This window comes from Glandiceps talaboti, chromosome 3 (genome assembly GCF_964340395.1).
Source record: "Glandiceps talaboti chromosome 3, keGlaTala1.1, whole genome shotgun sequence".
NCBI lineage: Eukaryota > Metazoa > Hemichordata > Enteropneusta > Spengelidae > Glandiceps > Glandiceps talaboti.
In genome coordinates this window covers 23,821,003-23,843,299 of record NC_135551.1, presented here as the reverse complement: position 1 = coordinate 23,843,299, position 22,297 = coordinate 23,821,003, and the positions used below count along the sequence as shown (strand labels likewise).

General features: G+C 36.5%; 2 protein-coding genes across 2 annotated transcripts in view; both read left to right on the top strand.

Annotated features, from left to right (window-relative positions):
• LOC144433246 (L-rhamnose-binding lectin CSL3-like) lies at positions 1–11,627 on the top strand. Its single transcript, XM_078121554.1, has 6 exons — positions 1–46; positions 4,286–4,300; positions 4,706–4,975; positions 10,308–10,322; positions 10,752–11,021; positions 11,581–11,627. The coding sequence occupies exons 1-6, from the start codon at positions 1–3 to the stop codon at positions 11,625–11,627; spliced, it is 663 nt and encodes a 220-aa protein (XP_077977680.1).
• Positions 11,628–17,512: 5,885 nt separating this feature from the next.
• LOC144432595 (D-galactoside-specific lectin-like) overlaps positions 17,513–22,297 on the top strand; it is a 7,738-nt gene continuing 2,953 nt past the window's right edge. The window contains exons 1-2 of the mRNA XM_078120845.1: positions 17,513–17,640; positions 21,262–21,345. Of these exons, the coding sequence (XP_077976971.1) occupies positions 21,276–21,345 (70 nt within the window). The 5' untranslated portion in view covers positions 17,513–17,640; positions 21,262–21,275. The remainder of the gene's footprint in view (positions 17,641–21,261; positions 21,346–22,297) is intronic.

Sequence of the window (22,297 nt, the reverse complement as noted above, 5' to 3'; positions counted from 1 at the left end):
ATGACGTGTCGATATCGCTCTTGTGAACGATCGTTCATGGGAGAGGGTAGGGTGTCTTGTCATAAACGAACGTTTATTGAGCTTGTATGACATTGTCCAAGCGTCCCTAAACTGAAGACATTCTGCGCAGTAACCAAGTTGAATATGCTATATTGGGATATCGCAAACTTTTAACTAGCTTATTAAGGTGTGTGTAATATAAGGCCAGTCTTGGCTTTCTAGCTCGTTTAAATCGACTTTACACCCGGGAAAAATTCATCCGCTTTTCAATGGCCAACGTACCAACAAGCTGAATTACCAAAATAAATTTGATACCAGTAGAATAAACAAAGAATAAACAAAGGATGTGAATATGAATGCAAATGAGTTGATCCGGGGTCTTTAAAAAAGCAACATTCCATGCCAACTATCAGCAGAATAGCTGAGGTACACCTAATCGTTATTTTACATCGAAAGGTAAGTATACCTCTACAGCGTCCACTATTTCTATCTATATTGTGATCGAAACATCAAAAGATAGGTAACTACGCATTGTAGTAAGTCTTTGCAACCTACCCAGTGGTATAAACATCTCAAAGGTCATTTTATACCCATGAACAATCTAACTTTTAAAAAGTCTCTTCCCCTCATTAGAACTATCTAATTGATAAAAGTGAACAACTTCAGAAAACGTTTATCCAATATATATGCTTAAAACAGGGTTTTGTGTATGAATCTGACCAGTATTTTGCCTACAAGTGTGTGAATTGTAAAGCTATTTGTCCAGATATTTTTGCGAAATGTAGTTTCTATATGTCGGGCCTAGCTATAGATGCCTAAGATCAAACGATATTTTAGACTACCCCTGCCACAGAGTTAATCTAGATCTCTTCAAACATGCCTTTTTTTAAAAATCGCTATACGAGGCTTTTAAACATTGTTTACCCATATGGAAATGACTTGTTTTCGCCATTCGCCAACTTTAAACATCAATTGTTAGTTGTTCACACACGATTTATAGTTAGTCCTTTCATTGTTGTGTTTGTCATTGTGTATATGTACATTTGTATAATTATCCAAATCATGAATAGGTCGCATTTTTGCAAGGAGACATGCAGATGGTTAGTCAACTAGAAAGGGAATTTAAGAGTAAGGCTAAAACTGCAAAACTTTAGTACAAAAACAAGGTTGAGGAGAAATTCAGAGGTGGTAATGCTCTGGAAGCATTTAGTGGGTTAAACGTTATGATGGGAAGGAAACAGAAGCAATAAATTAAAGCGTTCAATTTAATTATCCTACTTCTTTTGCCAACGAACTAAATACTTTCTATGCACGGTTTGACGTCAGAAATTTTAAAACGGAATGCAATGAGTTATGTCAGTTCTTGTCGAAACAGATAATTTTGTCAGAGTTTTTTTCCAGAGTTAATCCCCGTAAGGCCCCAGACCTGATGGTCTGAAGGGTAGAATTTTGAAAGAATGTGCGAACCAGTTAGGACTTTTAATTGTTTACTCGTCTTTTCCAATTGTTTTTAAATGTACATTTTATTCCCCGCGTGTGGAAAGTATCGTTACACCTATCCCAAAGAAACCAGGTGCAAAGATAATGAACGATTTTAGACCTATAACCCTGACTTCAATTCTTTGTGAATGCATTGAGAGAATTGTTTTTAACAATCTCATATGGATCCTTTACAATTTGCATATGAGGCCAAAAGGGGGTGGGGTGGAAGATGCAACCTTGACACTTTTTAACTTTGTTTCACGCCATTTAGATTGTTCTGACACTTCTGTTCGGTTTCTCTTTATGATGTCTCTCCTGCTTTAATACCATTCAACCACATATACTGTTGAAACGTTTACTTGCTTTGCACACCAACACGTTAATACCCTGGATCAAAGCGTTCTCAAGCGATCGGCCCCAGCGCGTTATAATTTAGTGTGCAAGGTCATTTCTCCAACGAATTTGTGCCAAATAAGGGTGCTCCTCAGTGATGCATCTTGTCCCCCGTCGTTTTATCTGTGTACACGAACGAATTCTTACCTTAATGAAATTTGCAGGTGATATGGCGCTGGTCGCCCGCTTAAAAGGTGAAATTTCACTTGGTCAATATTTTCTATATGTGAATAATCTAATATCCTGAGTTTCCTTGAACACAATGTTAGGAAAACGAAGGAGATGTGCATGATCAGGGGACGGAAACAAGACACATCCCTTTGTCGATCTCTCACCATAAACTGAGATGACGCGGAGAAAATACATATTATTAAATACCATTCTAACTTCCAGTCTAAGTTTGACACATTTTGTAGATTACCTTTTTAAGAAAGAACAACAACGCCTCCATCTGTTTCGCAATCCCAATAGTGTTAGCGTCAATAACGATATTTTAGCATCAGTGTATCGCTCAGTAAGGCCAAATAAAAAAGTTGTTTGGTTCCGGTTACCCGACCCCACCTAGTTTTTCACGCCGACCCTAAACCTTTTTTTACATATTCGAGAAAAAAATAAGAAAACCGTCTCGCAAGAAATAATGGATGCGGAAACTGACATCAACTGAAAAAGACAATATGAAACTGTTCTTCCAATCTGTAATGTCTGTACATCTGATGAGAAGAAGCCAGTAACACAGAGACCATACAGAAATCAGCAGAAAACATAAGTACCTGAACTAGACACTCACATATGAAAAATAAAATTAAAAAATCATATAAAAAAATTTCCTACCCCACCTATTTTAAACTTGAATGTAATCGAAACCACACAATTATTTGTTTACGCGTAATCGAAAGCGTTTTATATACAGGTATAGAAATCTTCTCTGTTAAAGACAGGACAAATTTGACGCGTGTCGTCAGCCAGGTGGGAAGGATTATTTGTTCAAAGCAGAAACAACTATCCGAATTCTACCATTTGTCACTGCAACGAGCTATTCAAATTGTCAAGGATCAATCACACTCACTAAATTCTCAGACTCAACTCAAACTCAAACTCTACCGTCAGGTCGGCGACTCAAATTTCAACTTGCAAGGACAAAATTGCAACAAAATGTCTTTCATTCCATCTTCAATTTCCATTTTAAACTGTGGATTCACTGAATTGTAATAACTGTAATAGGACTTTAGTCTTGCATTTATTTATAGATCTACGTAGTAGTATTACAAACTTGTCTGTTTTGATGTGTGTTGTCTGTGATAGCTGTTTTATTTGTATCGGGATTTCTGAGATGCCAGAAGGAAATTGTCCATTATATTTTTCAATTCAATGGAAAATAAAGGTGTTGAATTGAATTGAATTGAATTGAATTGAATTGAATTGAATCGTGTACTATATTGAGTATTTTCTTTTTATTGTAATTTTGAATAAAATCGAATTCAAGAATCAAAAAATCAAAAACATTTCAAGCATTTGCGTTCTTCTTTCAGACTATTTGAGTACTTGGAGACTTACAAAGAAACTATCCATTGTTGTGTTAACAGTCCTGTTATTGGCAGGGTATGGGCAGTGCAGATAGATATTTTATCGACGATCCCGACTAGAACTATATGCTGTTTTATCAATAAGAGCTGTCATGAAATACAAATGTTATTTAACGATGATAAACTGGTGAAGTTTATCATTTCCCTTCAAAATTAGTCCACAGAGTTGTTATTGAAATGAGACGCACATCATGGCCATTACATTTCAGTCTGCCATGCCTACATGTACTAAACTCGAGCAAATATCTATCTTTCAGGCATGCCAGTATTACATGTTATTATGGCATAGGTCACTTGTCCTATACTTTTGTCTGTGCATATAATGAGTATTTGCTCTTTGCAGGCAACAAAAAGTGACATAACTGGCACTCCATGTGTTGCTCTTTGTAGTAAACATTGCAACATAATTCCTTCTACCTAGCGGATTGCAAACCGTTTTGATCTTGAACTCGCCCATAGTATATACATTGCACTTGGCGTTCGCCGAGACTAGCACCTCGTTGATGCCGTAATGTAGTTGCCATATTACCTACATAACCTAAGCTAATTATGATTGTCGTTCTCTGCTAGCTAACTGATTGTAGTTTTCGGCTAACTCATTCAAATATAGTCTTTGGTTTAGCTCTGATATCTTACGCTATCCATTGAGAACTACTCGTACACACGCCACTCTGTATTTCAAAGTCTAAATTGCCACCAAAGTAAAAACAAAATGCTGCAATGATGACCAATGGGTCCATCTGAAAAATATTGAACTACACTGTTTTGTATTTGGTCCTAAACAATGTCCATTGTTTCACAATTCTGGCTTTCTTTTTCTTCAACAGCTTGCACAGGGCAAGGTAGGTATTAACTTTTTTTTCTAAATTTCAAGTAACCGTCTGACATATTTCATGATAGTTATATTACATGTGTATGGCACTTAGACATTTATGAATGTAGAGTCAGAAAATATAGTTAGAATACAACACTACTTGTTACAGTGCACTACAATATCCAATTAAAACGCAGAAGTAAACATAACATTTAGTCATGTATACGCGACTTTCATGTCTTAAGTTTAGATACGTGTACATGTTGTCAAGCCTTCATCTTAAATAAGAAACCATACAAGTACACACGCACGTACGCACTCCTACCAGCCTACTCACCCATTCACTCTCACACACTCCGACCCCAACCCGCTGCCTATAAAATCCGTGTTACAAATCAAGATAACACAATCAAGTAAATCTTTGTTCTCATAGATAGGTTCGTCTACGCATGTGAGAATCACCAGTTGTCATTGGACTGTACTGGAGGAGCAATAGAAGTTGTTTCCGCCAACTATGGAAGACACAGCACTTCGATTTGCCCAGCTTTCCTTGTCTTTACCACTAATTGTGGAGTAGGCTCCAGCTTTGACAAGGTGAAAAACACTTGTGACGGGAAAGAACATTGTGCCCTTACAGCATCCAATGGTGAATTTGGTGATCCATGCTTCTTAATTCCAAAATACCTGGAGGTAACCTATCACTGTAAGTGTAATTTCTTTTTCTACATTGAGATATAATATGTTGATGCATATTTGAGGCTCTGTTCGATACTAACTTGCCCAGACTGATATATGAACGAGGAGGAACAATTGAAGAAAAGGAATAAACAAACAGGTGCAACCCCAAAGAAAAGAAAAGGATGCATTCCATATCCTGTTCAAATGGGTTACCTGTTTACTAAGACAGGGGTCAACTTTTCATCTGAAAATTTCCTGATCATAGGGTCGATAGCATGGTAAACATCTCCATGTTTTTTTTTAAATAACTTCACAGAATCAGAATGAAGTTCATCAGAATGATTTTCCATGAAAAATCTCTAGCCATGTTTGGATTATACATGGGTAGACGATTTGAACTTTGGCCCCACACCCCAATCTGAAAGAAATAGGAGCACCCCTCCCCCAAACCCGAAACAAAATAAAGAATGTGTGAGGTTACAATTATTTCTCTTAGATTGTAATACTTTCAAAAAAACTATGTCTGATTTATTAACGATCAAGTATAAAGTAGATGGACACAGTTTATGTCGTTCTATTTTTTTAATTTCAGGCATATCAAAATGTTAGACGACTGATGGCACAATAAAAGAGTAAATATTGAGAACCCGTTCTCACAACGTTCGCTACATATATTTGCTTTAGGAAACTATTTATCGTTGTAGTGTATTTTGGGAGGTGGTGGTTTATCTTGTATTATCCTGAAATATCGAGCAAATAAATAAACTACGTTGATCAGCATATTAAAGAACGTGTTGTGCCAAGTGTTGATTTGTTTCACCTCTAAAAGTGATAAATTAATCTTTGTCATGTTATGCTGCACCATGTGTTGAGTTACCTATATTGCAAATAATTATAATGTGTAATGTGGTACTGGCGTATCTCTGCTGACACATCTCGAATTGTGGTGTTGTCTGTCTGTCTGTCTGTCTGTCTATCTGTCTGTCTGTCTGTCTGTCTGTCTGTCTGTCTGTCTGTCTGTCTGTCTGTCTGTATGTATGTATGTATGTATGTATGTATGTATGTATGTATGTATGTATGTCTGTCCGTACATCCGTTTGTCTCTCTGTGTCTGTCTGTCTGCGATGAAAAATAAGTCCTTTGCAGTTATTATAAAATTTGATCCAAAATTATTGAAAAACAACTTTTAAAAAAACAATTATCGTATATTCCGCGGACTACAAATTCTCGCCTACTGGATATATATATATATATATATATATATATATATATATATATATATATATATATATATATATATATATATATATATATATATAACTCGGTGAGTATCAATCTGCTAAGACAGTGCTCTATACCGCAGTGGCAGAGCGTAATAGTTTTGCTAGTACTGGAACTCTTTCCAGTACTACCAAAACTATATATATATATATATATATATACATTCGAACAACTACCTACCCTTCTTAAAAATAAACGGTGACATCAAGTCATGACAATTGTAACCCGCAATTGTAAATATTTATGGATATTTATCGACTGAATATTTAAAATATATACAAGTTGACAAGCAAGTCAACAATGACCAAATCACATTCGGGTTATCTGAGATTAGGTCAAATGTCATATCCCTATCATTTATACCATTCTGTCTATTTCATGTAGAACAATTTAATATTGGTTTTAATTTATATTTGAATTATGTTTCATTTTATTTGAAGCGGTGTCCATTAGATAAGTAAATCATCAGTTCGTTTGTAGTATAATACATATATCGTCTTTTAGCTGAGGAGTACCTATTAAGACATAATCTGTATAATATCGGTCAGTACAAAACACGGGTACAGACCAGGTCAGGCCATTGTATGATTCGCCTTGATTTGCCTTTTGCAATTTTTGCGTAAGAACAAAGCATATCACGAACATTTCAAAACGCACTCATTTTCCACCTGAAGGTTATAAGTTTGAATACACATAGTGTGATATGCAAATAGTAAACATTACGTCATACTACAGCGCAACGCGCACTCTGATTGGATGGTAAAGTCAAGGCTGAGATGTAAACAACCGCATTGCAGTCATCAGATAGGCGCGTGATACTACTCTTCAGTAACATTATAACGCGGAAGTGATTTTATTTTGAAATGAAACAGCATTTTTAGACATTCAAAAATGAATTCGTAGTCGCAGGTGACGTATAAGTGTGTTATTTGCCAAATACTGTTCAACATCTTTCTACTCGAGGTCATTTTTCCGGTATAACTGACTAATGACCTTTCGCAGCAAGATATGGTACGGTATTTGGCAAATAAGATATATATCAAGACATCGCAAACTTTCAACTAGCTTATTAAGGTGTGTTTAATATAAGGCCAGTCTTGGCTTTTCTAGCTTGTTTAAATCGACTTTACACCCGAAAAAATAATCATCCACTGTTTTAATGGCGTAACAATTTTTTATGTAACAACAAGCGGAATTACCCAAAATACATTTTGATACCAGTAAAACATTGTACTTGACGAGAAGTGACAAAAAATAATCGAACGATGTCAAGATGAATGCAAATGAGTTAATCCGGGGTCTATAAAATAGCAGCATTCCATGCCAACTATCAGCAGACTAGCTGAGGTACACCTGATCGTTATTTTACATCGAAAGGTAAGTGTACCTCTACAGCGTCCACTATTTATATCTATATTTGAGAGGAACATCAAACGATAACAAATTAACAAGAATAACAATTATATTTAATTTCCTAAAAATGTTTATTTTGGATTGTGTTTCTTCTGAAGAAAATGTTTTAAAATTATTAGTAAGATTTCATACAGGTGACAGTTACTCTTCAAAGAGAACAGAATAGAAAGGAATTTCGATATATAGTTGTATTTTATATCCCAATCCGTATAGCATACGTATGTTGGTAATTGCATTTCTTTCCATATGCACCTATCCTCCTTTGTAGTAAAGCTTAGCTAATCACATAACGTTGCACTGTTTGCATTGAACTGACGAATATCCCTTGACATTGACCGACATTTAGAATATGATCTTTCATGTATTTTAATATCAACATTCATATACTTTCCTTTCCATTGATAAACGTTGAGCTTCGGCTTGGACATCCCCTACCTCCCAAAAAAGACATTGTAGTGAGATACCTCTTCTGATATGACCACAACAGTTAAGTCCTGGGTACATGTATGTAGTTTTATTACGTGCATGTCCTTGTATTAAATCATTTAACTTCGTACAATTACGGTACTGAAACAGTTGTATGTGTCTTTCTTTTTTACGTGTACAAAAAAAGTATTGCTTTTTCGGATTGCAGTGAAAATAAACAGTTGATTACGCAGTACGCTGACCACTGAATTACGATTTGACGAACTTTATTGCAACAATTTACGAAACTTAAAATGGCCTGATTGCGAAGTAACTCACCTTAAGATAAAATTAAAGCAGTGTGATAGTAAGGGCAATTATACAAGGTTTTCTAACAATAGGATTTCATTGAAATGTGCAATTACACATTTTTCTCTTCGCAATTTTCAAACATAACGTTTTACTATTAGCATTCCATACCTAACCTATCAATTTATAGAGCTAGACCTACAGCAAAAGAGTTATCACGTTACTAACTGTGTTATGCAATCAAGTACTTATATTTGAATGGTTATTGCATCCTTAGTGTAACCGACAATCCTTTTATATTTTATTTAAAATTTTGCTCAAACTTAAAAGAAAAACGTCATTGTTCTATTCTCATGAAATACTGAACCAACCAACCAACCAAACAAACGGGCGTGGCCGTCCACCAACAAATCAACGCGTATGTAGAACTAAGACGTTTGAATGCTTCGTCAGTGCCACATATTCGCAGTACATAGAGAGCACAACCCATAAACAACCAACTACTCAGACTTTACTAATAGTAATATTGATTTTAATTGCTATAAGTTGAATGCAGATGGGATGTAGAACAATTTCTTTTTTAAAGGTAACTACATTTCGTAGTCTTTGCAACCTGCCCAGTGGTATAAACATCTTAAAGGTCATTTTATACACAAATGGACAATCTAACTTTTAAAAGTCTGGTCCCCTCAATAGAACAATTTTATTGATAAAAGTGAAGGCGTTCAAAAAACGTTTATCATATATATATGCTTAAAACAGGGTTTAAACATCAATTGCTGGTTACTCACAAAAGGTTTGTAGTTGGTCTTTTCTTTTTTGTGTGTGTACATTTTAATGATACACTTTGTCATTGGTGTATGTATATTTGTATATTATTATATTCGTCTATTGTATTTAGTATTTTCTTTGTATTGTGTTTTTGAATAACATCAAAGTCAAGAATCAAACAATCAAAAACATGCCAACCATTTGAGTTCTTCTTACAGACCACTTGATTACTTGACGAATTACAATGAAACTGTCCATTGTTGTGTTAGCAGTCCTGTTATTGGCTGGGTATGGACAGTGCAGAAGGACGAGTATGTCATTTCTTCTTATCATAATATTAGATATTTTATTCGTAAAACTCATTAAGTTTTTTCCTTTTTAAATAAATAAATCCCAACTAGAGCAACAATCCCGACTAAAACTATTATTCTGTTTTATCAGTTAGAGATGTCATGAAATAAAAGTAATTTAGGTGGGAAAGGATAAATGTCACCAGTTTTATCATCGTTAAAAAACGATGATAACACTGGTGACGTTTATCCTTTCCCACCGAAATTACTCCACAGAGTTGTTATTGAAAGGAGACGTATATCATGACCAATACATTTCAGTATGCCATGTCTACATGTACTAAACTCGGAACATAACCATCTTACAGGTATACCAGTATTACATGTTATTATGTATGGTATAGGTCTCTTGTCTGTACTTTTGTCTGTGCATATAATTAGTGCTTGCCCTTTAAATTTGCAGGCGACAAACATGTGACATAACTGGCACTCTATACTGTTGCTCTTTCTTTTTATCGTGAACCCGCCAATAGTATATACATTGAGTGCACACTATGCGTTCGCCGAGACTAGCACCTCTTTGATGCCATAATGTAGTTGCAATATTACCTACATCACTAAATAAGCTAATTATGATTGTCGTTCTCGGCTAACTAACTTAAATATAGTCTTTGGTTTAGCTCTGATATTTTACGCTATTATTGAGCACTACTCGTACACACGCCACTATGTATTTCAAAGTCTAAATTGCCACCAAAGAAGCAACAAAATGCTTAAAATGACCAATGGGTCCATCTGAAATATATTAAAAGTACATTGTTTTGTTTTGCAATGGTCCTAAACAATGTCCATTGTTTCACAACTCTGGAATTCTTTTTTCTTCAACAGCTTGCACAGGGGAAGGTATGTATTAACATTCTTCAGTTACCCTCTGACAAATTTCATGATAGTTAGATTAAGACATGCGTATGACACTTGCACATTTAAGAATATATTATAAAGCTGATAATGCTTATAAAGCTTATTACAGTGTCCACTTAAAACGCAGAGACAGTAAAAAATACAAGTGTAATGAGTCGACGTGTATTCACGACATTTCATGTCTTAAGTTTAGATACGTGTAAATGTTCCCAAGCTTTCATCGTGAATGAGAACCCACATAAATACACACATAAGTACTTAAACACTGACGTACACACACACACCCACACACACACACACACACACACACACACACACACACACACACACCCAGTGCCCCCACGCCCACCTCCTGTCTACACTAAAGTCCATGTTACAAATCACAAACAACTAAATCTTTGTTTATAATAGATAGGTTCGTCTACGCCTGTGAGAATCATCAGTTGTCATTGGATTGTACTGGAGGAGAAATAGAAGTTGTTTCCGCTAACTATGGAAGACACAGCACTTCGATTTGCCCAGCGTTCCTTGTCTTTACCACTGATTGTGGAGCAGGCTCCAGCTTTGACAAGGTGAAAAGCGCTTGTGACGGGAAAGATCATTGTGCCCTTACAGCATCCAATGGTGAATTTGGTGATCCATGCATCTTAATTCCAAAATACTTGGAGGTAACCTATCACTGTAAGTGTAATGTCGAACTATTTCCTTTCTACATTGCGATGTAATATGTTGATTCATATTTGAGGCTCTGTCAGATGCTAACTTGCCCAGACTTATATATGAAAGAGGAGGAACAATTGAAGAAAAGGAATAAGCAAACAGGCGTTGCACCCCCATAGAAAAGAAAAGGATGCATTCCATATCCTGTTCAAATGGGTTACCTGTTCACTAAAAAATCCCAAAACAAGGATTTCCTAATCATAGGGTCGATAGCATGGTAAACGTCTCCATGCTTTTTAAATATCTTCACAGCATCAGAATGTCGTTCATTTTCACCGGGTGATTTTCCATGAAACAACTTTGGATTCTAAATGGGTAGACGGTTTTAACTTTGGCCCCACACCCCAATCTAAAAAAAAAGAGGAGAACCCCTCCCCCAACCCGAATCAAAATAAAGAATATGTGAGGTTACAATCATTTCTCTTAGATTGTAATACTTTCAAAATACTATGTCTGATTTGTTGACAATACAATACAAAGTAGATGCCCACAGTTTATGTCGTTCTCTTTTTTATTTCAGGCATATCAAAATGTTTTGTTAAACCAAAGCAACCGACGGGGCCATAAAAGAGTAAATATTGAGAACCCGTTCCCACAGTGTTCGCTACATATATTTGCTTCAGGAAACCATTTATCGTTGTAGTGTATTTTTGGAGGTGGTGGTTTATCTTGTATTATCCTGAAGTATCAAGCAAATAAATAAACTACACTGATCAGCATATTAAAGAACGTGTTGTGCCAAGTGTTGATTTGTTTCACCTCGAAAAGTGATAAATTTATTTATGTTATACTACACCGTGGGTTGAGTTACCTATATTGTATATAATGTTCAATTTTATACTCACGTATCTCAGCTGACACAACTTGAATTGTGATGTTGTGATGTTGTCTGTCTGTCTGTCTGTCTGTCTGTCTGTCTGTCTGTCTGTCTGTCTGTCTGTTGGTCTGTCGGCCGGTCAGTCTGTCTCTGTCTATGTCTGACTGTCTGTCTTTCTGTGTCTGTCTGTCTGTCTGTCTGTCTGTATAAATATATATATAAATCTTACCACTGACTTCCTATATATATATATATATATATATATATATATATATATATATATATATATATATATATATATATATATATATATATATATATATATATATATATATACTATACTATACTACCTTGGTTATGTCCATAATGTGAGCTTGCTCATCAACCTACGTGGTCTGATATTTTCTTTAGTGAATGAGGTCCGATGACAAATGATAAACATCGGTCCCTTTGATGTTTTTAAAGTCGACAAAAATCTACTGGTATACCATTTGATCTTTGACATTATTGGCTGATACTTTGTATAATGACTAAGCAACTCTATACACCGTACATATAGAGTACTGTATCATACCACCATAATGCATATCCAGCTGTCTTGTAAGGTATTCCATCACATCCCAGGAACACCAGATTGTTGTTAGTATAATACTCATAGTGTCTTTAAGGGCAAGTCATGGCATCCCAGGAACGCTAGATTGTTGTTAGTATAATATACATCATGTTTTTTTAGGGCAAGTCATGGCATTCCTGTTACATCAGTTTGTTGTTATTATAATACATATCTCACCTTTTAAAGTAATTTATTATATCCATGACACACCACGTTATTGTTAGATGAATACATATCTTGTGTTTAAGGAAAATTCAGTACACTTTTTTAATACATGTATCTTTTTAAGGTAATTCTTTGCATGACTGACACATCAGTTTGCTATTAGAAAAATACATGGTTTGTCTTTCCATGCCATCCCTAGTGTACATGTTTGTTGTTAGTCTAATAATATCCTGGCAATAGATTAGATCACCAATACACCAGTCTGTTGTCAATATAACACATGTATGTCCTCTTTTAAGGAAATTCATGACTTTCTGAAACACCAGTTTGTTGTTAGTGTAATTTATACAGTGTCTCTTAAGATAATTTATTACATCCCTGGCAAACCAGTTTGATGTTAGCATCACACATATAATGAACGTTGTCTCTTAGGGTTGCATCCATGACACTATGAATAGTTGTTAGTATAATACATATCTTGTGTTTTAGCTGAGGTATTTTAGTACCTCTCTTACACACCAGTTCGTCCAGGTCAGCAGCTTGCTAGAAACTCATTTTCCTTTGAGCTTGGAGCATAGACCATTGTGCCACACCTTGTCGAATGCACTTTTGATGTCCTGGGCAATAAGACGCACTTCATAACTCTTGTCCAGAGCATTGGGCCATTGCTGAGAGAGGATTGTAAATATGTCAGCTGTGCTATGATGAGGTCTGAATTCAAATTGCCTGTCCAATATCAGCTAGTTTTGCAACAGGTACTTCTGAAGCTGATTATTTACCACTACCTCCATAACCTTACTGATGTTACTAGGAGTGAGATAGGGCGGTACATAGATGGGTTAGACTTTGAATCCCTCTTGTGTACTGGGATGGCAGAGATGCACACTTCCACTGGTTTGGAAAAACTCTTTGGTCAAAGCACAGCTTAAACAGGCAGCTGAAAGGTATTAAGCTTGCTAGCTCTGTACTGCACTCATTCAGGACTTTGGTAGGGATCTCATGTGGTCCCATAGACTTGTCTGGTTTTAATAGCCTCTAAATAGCCTCTTGATGTCCTTGGCATTGAAGGCTATGTGTCCCTTTAATGTTTGGAGCAGGTACCTCTGTACTTTCAAGTTGACATTTCTTTGCAAAAGTCTGACCTAGTTTTTCAGCTTTCTACTTTGCTGTGGTGTAGATATTGTTCTGATCCTTTAACACTGGTATCTCCTCTCGGGCTGTTCTTCCGGAAAGGGTATTAACCACATTCCACCACCTCTTACTGTTGAAACTAACATCTGACAGTTCCTCCTTAAACTCGTTGATATATCCTCTTTTGGCTTGTTTCTCAATGTGATTATATTACTTTCTGGCTTCTACAAATTTATCTTTATTTTCCTGCGTGTTATTTTCTTTAACTTCTTAAACAGGCGACACTTTCTGGTTTCAGCTTTCTTGCAATGGTCATGAAACCAAGCTTTGTTACCAGACTTTTTGGTTTTTGGTGACATACTTGCTTGGAATGTAGGTTTCAATAGAATTATAAATGAAGTCAGTGACATCACTGCAAGCTTGTTCGGGGTCGTTAGATTGGAGGGCTTGGGTCCAGTCAGCAGAAGAAAGGTAACTTCTCATAACCCAATAGTCCGCCTTGTCGTATCGCCGAACTTTCCATCTGTAAGGTCTGTCTCTATCTATCTATAGACAGGCGCATCCAGTTTAACTAGGACAGGGTTGTGGTCAGATGTACCTAGTCTTGCCAAAGTTCTAGCAGTTGAAGCCAGGTCAGTCAAAACCAGGTCAAGGATCTGGTCCTCCCTAGTTGGTTCGGGGACAATCTGTCTCAGTCCAAGGGAGTTCGACATCTCTATTGTACAGCTGCGTCTGTTTTGCGACTGCCAAGCCAGTCAGTGTGATGAACGTTGAAATCGCCAAGTAGTTTCACAGACTAGCACTGAATTCAGTAAGTTTTGATAAGGTGTTGGAGGTTAGGTAGTTGATAATGTCACTGTTGCTACTTGGTGGTTTGTAGACTGCAGCTGTCAGTAGCTTCTGGGATCTGAGAGCCACTGAAAACCACATCACTTCAAATTCTAAGGGGTCTAATTAAAGTCAATGTCATGGAAACTGGCAATTCCTTCAAGGCAGTAGATAGCAATTCCACCTCCTGTTTTAAATTCATTCGGTCTGTCTCTGTGGCAGCTTAGGAAATAACCAGGTATGGCAATGCAGTCTGCTCCATCCAACACTGATTGGTCCAAGAATGTTTCCAAGACAACAATAATAGTTGGCTTGAGCTCTTTGCACAAGTTAGACAGCTGACCTATGTTTGATCTGAGACCTCTGACATTCACTTCTAGTATACTCAAATCCATTTCATGCAGTCGATGAGCAGGCATAAAACGTCTAATTTAGATCCTTCGTTGACTTGTTTGACTTGTTTGTAGCGAGAAGAATTGCAAGGGGTTGCTGGCCCCAATACCTCAGGAACGCACCTAAGCAGTGCGGCAGGGATGTGCGCTATACATGGCCTGAACTGAAGGCATCCGGAGACTCATAACAGTTCGGGTTATCAAATGTTAATTGACTACCACTATATTAACATGCTTTATGATCAACCATCACTTTTTCACATTTGTATTACATAAACACGTGTAAATCTTTATGGTGTCCATGGCAACTGATGTCTTTTGTTGAGTATTTTCATTTTCAGCATTTATTATGCATATTTGATTTTGCTTTCTTTTTTAAAAGGAAAATACAGGTTGAATTTTTTGCCCGACTTTGTAATTAACGCCATATTTGAGTTCAGTAAACACAAATTACACCAAGCACTCAAAAACTCAACGTGTGACCCCTTTTGAGAACATTTTTTTTTTCTTCAAATTTACATGTAGATTACCCGTATATTGTTAAAAAGACTACTGAATAAACAATAACTGAAAGAAGGACAAACAAGTATTTCGATATTATCGGCAACTTGCGTGGCATTTCATTGGCATTGCATGCAAATTGCATTGACTATTTCTGTATTTATATTTTGATGGGCAGTTCGCAAGAGATGTGTGCTGGTAGATCTTTCACTAAACACATACTCTGAAGGAAATTAGATACCAGATGACGTTGTTATTTTATCGAAATGTACTGTAATTTTGAGCAAACGAAATGTGTTAGTTTTTCTAACGTAGGCGGAAAAGCGTACCTGCATATAAAGACTGCAAATAACAGTCTTATTTATTGCGTATTGGTAAACATGGAAACATGGTTCCTTTAGCAAATAACACAACGAAAACCATTCACTTTTTTGAACGAAAAACAACCCGATTCAGTATATTTTTCCAAAAAAACTAAATTCGTTCTAGAAATCCCCCTAGAAATGAATAATTCCAAAGAAAAATACCAAGGATTGAAAAATAATTTATCTTTAACCTAAAAATTAATATTTAACCTAAAATTTCTCTCATTACTACAAATAATCGGTTTGAGTGAATGAATGAATGAATGAGTGAGTGAGTGAGTGAGTGAGTGAGTGAGTGAGTGAGTTAATTTAAAGTGGCCTTTGGGATGGGGAGGGGAGACAATATTCTGGTCAAACAATTTTCGCAGCCCTACCCCCCTTCGCGTCTCAAACGAATTCATGTCCCCACTAAAAAATGATGCTTACATTTTTCTTTGGACCTTCAGATTTTTATATTTGAATTTATGCCCCCACCCCCACCCCCACTACCGGCATTCTGGAGATGTGCAATTGTATATTTATATGGTACTCTACATTAAAATAATCAACATATTAACATATAATATTGTAATTTCTTTGCCAATAGATGTGAGCTTTGCATGGTTTGACTAGCCTTAGAATGTTAACATTACGTCCAGTATATGGTTTTGGAATGCTGACCAGATACGTGTACACATGAGCTAATAGTAGTTGTTTCACAGCTGCAGAATATACTTGACATTGGGGTTCATATTCAGCAAACTCTAGCTGTCGCACGATTTCATAGACCTGAGCAAAGCTCACATCTAACCTTGTAATATTTTACATCCTCAGCCATGTTGTAAGCCTTATTTGGCGACCTGATCATGGTGTCATATCTTTCGTGATCATGAAGGCAAAAACCTCGGTGTACAGTGTTCACCTTCATCACTTTGTCCCTTTTCTGATGAAACGAAATCACCAACACAATACATGGAGGGTATCCTAAACATCATCATGGTGTTGGCAGAAGCAGCATCCCCCGCAATATCTAAAGTGAAGGGTATAGGAGGGGTTAACAATTTTCTGAAAATAAGGACAATCATGTAGGACGATATTTAGGTGCATAAAATTTTAAACCATAAGCTTACACATTATGCCATATAGTTCTTCAATGCACTTGTCTGTCTGTCTGTCTGTCTGTATGTCTGTCTGTCTGTATGTCTGTCTGTCTGTCTGTATGTCTGTCTGTCTGTCTGTCTGTCTGTCTGTCTGTCTGCAGTGCTTGACATGTCTATCTGTCTGTCTGTCTGTCTGTCTGTCTGCCTGTCTGTCTGCCTGTCTGTCTGCAGTGTTTGAGATGTCTCTGTCTGTCTGTCTGTCTGTCTGTCTGTCTGTCTGTCTGTCTGTCTGCCTGCCTGCCTGCCTGCCTGTCTGCCTGTCTGTCTGTCTGTCTGTCTGTCTGTCTGTCTGTCTGTCTGCCTGCCTGCCTGCCTGCCTGCCTGCCTGCCTGCCTGCCTGTCTGTCTTTCTCTTCATTTGTCATGTTTTCAAGTTGTAAATTCGATCGAAAAACAAAAATGATCACTCAGTCAACTTTAGTCTATAATGATAAAGTTATGTAGGCACTTTTGAGTTCAAAGGTCAGCGTAAATATATTCTAGATGCTGTCCACACCTACGCCAAAATTGATCATATTTACTTTATAGGCCTAACAAACTATATAATATCAGTGTTCTCAACTCATTTCATTTGAGTCCGACAGAGGAGCTGTTCGCAAACTTTCGTCGTCCAGTCACAGTTGCTTTAAAGTAAGTGATCGCATTTTGTGGAAATACGTTTGCTCTTTATGTTTTACTGGCATTACAGATGAGTTCATTCCAATAGCTAAGCATGTACATTCCTAGTATCTTAGATTTGTTTACTAGTTTATAGCCAGTTTATAGCTAATTCTTAAAATTGATATCGATGTTCGCTTAAAGATTCTTTCTGGCGATGGGATACATGTATTTATTATACACCCCAGTATCTCGTCCTAAGGTAATTCAATGGAGAGCGCGCGCATCGATCGCGAGTCCGTGCAATGATTTTTCCGTATCACCGCGCCCTGGCACATTTTGCCCAAATATGGTAAATGGCTCGCTCGTCGATGTCCATTCGCTCGGTGACACGGTTTTTACTTTTTCGAGTCTCAACATCTTTACGATTTCGAATATAAATACGCTTCACTGTAAGTGTTTGTCCTTACATTGTTATGATGGGACTTTAGCTGCAGAGCAATGACTGTAACACCAAGGACACAAATTCCAATGTTTTGAGTACTACTATCTATAACTTTTGATATCTAGTGTGGGTTCAATCTACTGTTCTAAAAGTAAAATTCTCATTGAAATTTCGGAATTTTGTGTTAGAACTGTTTCAGAGGTTAATAAGGTAATACAATTTAACTAGCTATGCCCATGTGACCTAAGGATGGCAGCTGCTAGTGAAACCCTTGTTGATCAATGAATGTGCCTAGCTCATGACCCGCTACCAAAACAATGCATGTAGTCGACAGAGAAGCTGGACAAAACGCAATTTGCGGGTGCAACACTACCTCCTAATTTTAATCACGCAAGTAAAATGGTGCATTGAAATTTAGTGATTTAATTAAATAAAGGTAGTTGTAAAAGTCCTGCAATTGATTTATGACTATTGACTACCACAATGGTACTCGTTATGCTATGCTATGTTTAGTTATGGCTTACCTCTTTCCGGGTTGTAAAGATTTTAAAAGTGATTTCAAAGTGATTTTAAGATAATTATAAATATTAAAACAATGGTCGTTAGATGGGTGGAGGTGTGGAATAAGAATGTGAATGTAACCCTCACAGTGTACTTGTTATGTTCAACCAATAAGTCATTTTTTGAATTCATTCGAAAGCCATATTTATAATCGAAAATAGAAAAGTTGTTCGGATGTGTCATGTCCTCCCATTATATCATTACATACATTTCACGATATGCACTCCTACTGCACTGGATCCATACACCAAACTAACCAGAAATATGTGTTCATCTCTCTTTCCCTCTCCCTCTCGCCAAATCAACATAGTTCTCACTTCCCTTGCACCATTATGCAGCTTTAAACTCTCTTTCGAAAATATATTTATTACCACCATAAAACACAAACAAATCTCTCTGTACATGAACAAATGTATATTACACTTTTTATCAAGCACAAATCTCGACTTAAAATGTTGACATGCAAGTTATGCTCTTTGAAGTATTATTTTCCCCTCCAACTGAAAACTCATGTACTCGTGAAACAACGTTTTGCATAAAAAGCTTCGCTGGCTGCACCTGTATACCAAGTGCGACATTTTGCCATGATTGTGTTTTAGCAAGAAGAAACAAATCAGTCAAATGTTACACACAGACTCAACATTCGTATTTCCTTGGATGCATGTCGCTGTACGTAAATTATATGGCAATTTGTATTTAATGATATTGTGTACACGTGTTTGTGTGTGTGCGCGTGTATGTCTGTCTGTCTGTCTGTCTGTCTGTCTGTCTGTCTGTCTGTCTGTTTGTCTGTTTGTCTGGGGTTACAGAATGAAGCTTACAGTTCCCTTCTATTTGCAGTTACTGTAATAACATAACTATTGCTTGCAGGTTTCCTAGTCAATTTTGTTGAAACTGTCAACAAAATATTTTTTTAAACGAGATATTTCCAATAAGAACCATACCCTTCAAAACTGCAGACGATATAAATAGTGATATGTACCAGCTGATGTATTTATCCTATTTGTCTTGCATCAATATATTCTGAGAAATGTGTAAATAACACAAAAGGGTCATCGCCTACACATCGAGAGTTTGTGACTGCGATTCTATGATCTAGAGGCTGAAGATCGTCCATTTAACGAAATGTCGAGGTTTTTTATGCAGTTTATCCATTTACTACAATACTGGCTGATCTAAATTATGATAAGGTTTTAAAGTCGGAAGCAATTTCGATGATGACGTATACTTCTCAACGTTATAACCATACATCGAAGACTTAGTAATCGAACGACAGTCTTGGTAATCGGACACGAACTTCCACGCTGATGTACGTATTTGGCTAATAAAGTATGACTTTTTGCCATTGATTTAAATACAAGGCTAAAAGATTATTATTATGATATATTAATCATCGTTACACTGAAGTTGGTTGTTTTGCAAATTAACAATTAGGAACACTGCCCCACTACCGAATTCGACCCAGGGATTCGATCACAGTTTATGGCGCTACTTGGTATGTCTGGACGGGTAAAGATTAAGCGCTGCCCGATCGATATCTGATCATAAGACACCTCGTTGCTCCTGTTACGTTTCATATTTTCGTTTCAAAAACACCCAATTATCGTAGCAAATGTATTTAATTGGAACTGAATACTGGGAGAAAACTGTTAATTAAATATTTATAGATTTGACAGCGAAATGATATTCACCTAGCCATGTCCGGGTTTATTTCGATGTTCCTTATAAATGTATTGCTTATTTTCGTTTTCATATAATGTTGTAAACCATTCCTGTGATCCTAGTCCTTAGTATTACAACGCCTTTCCGATAGCTAATACAAGTAATGTCATGCAATATGATAGGTGTGTCTTGAGTAACGCTTCACTGATAAATTCCAACGGGAAGATTTCTTTCGTGTGGTGAACGAGCATCTAGAAATTGATTGTAAAATAAAATAAAATGAGTGGTCATTGTAAATGTTTCCAGATACCTTAATATAGTAATCTAGTTTTTCGATAGAATGCCCCAGGGAATATATTGAAAATTAGATAAGCTAAATAATCCATGTTGTGAGATTTCATTATAATGTTGTATTGCAGGGACGTGTTTAATAGCAAAGCATCATTTTGTACAATTAAAGGTCCGGTCCCTTGATTTTTTTATTTGCTCAAAATTAAAGGCAATTGCCCTATTCTCTTGCAAGCATCGCTTCTAAAACAAGCGAGCGTGGCCATCTGCCACTAAATCATCGCGTAAATAGAACTGTGACGTCACGTTTGAATGCTTCGTCAACGGTGCATATTCGAAGTACCGTTGTGGGTAGTCTACCTGCTAGACCTCGGATATTCTTCCGATACCAATACGACACACAACCGAACACCGCTACCGAGGATAGCCCTCACTGCGCATTTCGTTCGTTTAGAAAGAAAGCCCGAACGTCTAGCAGCAAGACTACGTTGGGCGAGCTCAACTCATAAATAACCAACTACACACTCTTACAACTAATGCTAATATGCAAATGGATTTGGTGATAGGATATTACAATTTCTTTGTATAGGTAACTACGGTTTGTAGTCTTTGCAACCTGCCTCTTAAAGGTCATTTTATACACTACGAACAATCTAACTTTTAAAAAAACACTCCAACCAGTTGCGTTTTTATTTCAGACCATTTGATTACCATGAAACTGTCCATTGTTGTGTTAGCAGTCCTGTTATTGGCTGGGTATGGACAGTGCAGAAAGAAAAAGAGTATGTCGTTTTGTATTATCATAATATTAGATACTGTATTCCTATAACTCATTCAGGTTGTTTATTTTTAAAATAAAGAACAACATGAAGCTATATAAGAAGAACTGTCGATGAAATACAAATTCTATATAATTGATGATTTTTTATCAATTCCCATCAAAATTACATCTTTGATAATTCACAGAGTTGTTAGTTTAAATGAGACGCATATCATGTACATTGCATTTCAGTCTGCCATGTCTACATGTACTAAATTCGGAAAATATCTATCTTACAGGCATACCAGTATTACATGTTATTATGATGCATGGTATAGGTTACATGTCTGTAGTATTCTGTATGCGTATAATTGTGTTTGCCCTCAGCAGGTGACACATGTGTGACATAGCTAGCCTGGCGCACTTGCTCTTTCTCATGAACACATAATACGAATATACTTTATTCTATCTAACGGATTGTAAACTGTTTTTTATCTTGAACTCACCCATAGTTATACATTTCATTGACGTCGTAGTGTTCATGATTTTACCTACAGTACCTGAGCTAATTATGAGTGGCGTTCAGGGCAAAAGTCACATGAATTTAGACGGGTATAGCAGTGATATTTTCCGCTATAGGATTGGTGCCAAATAAATGGTTCTTTCTGAATCAATATGGATCTATCTGATATTTATTAAGGCTTAAAACAATGGTTGGTTCCGGTTACCCACCCCACCTGGGTTTTCACTGCCGATCCTGAACATTTGTTTATGTATCCGAGAGAAAAATAATAACATCTCGAAAATTGTGATGTCTCGCAAGAAATAGTGAATGCGGAAACTGACATCAACTTAAAAAGACAATATAAAAATGTTGTTGTTCCAATCTGTAATGGTTGTACATCTGATAACACAAAAACCATATTGAAAACAATGGAAAATACAACTACCCGAACTAGACACTCACATAAGAA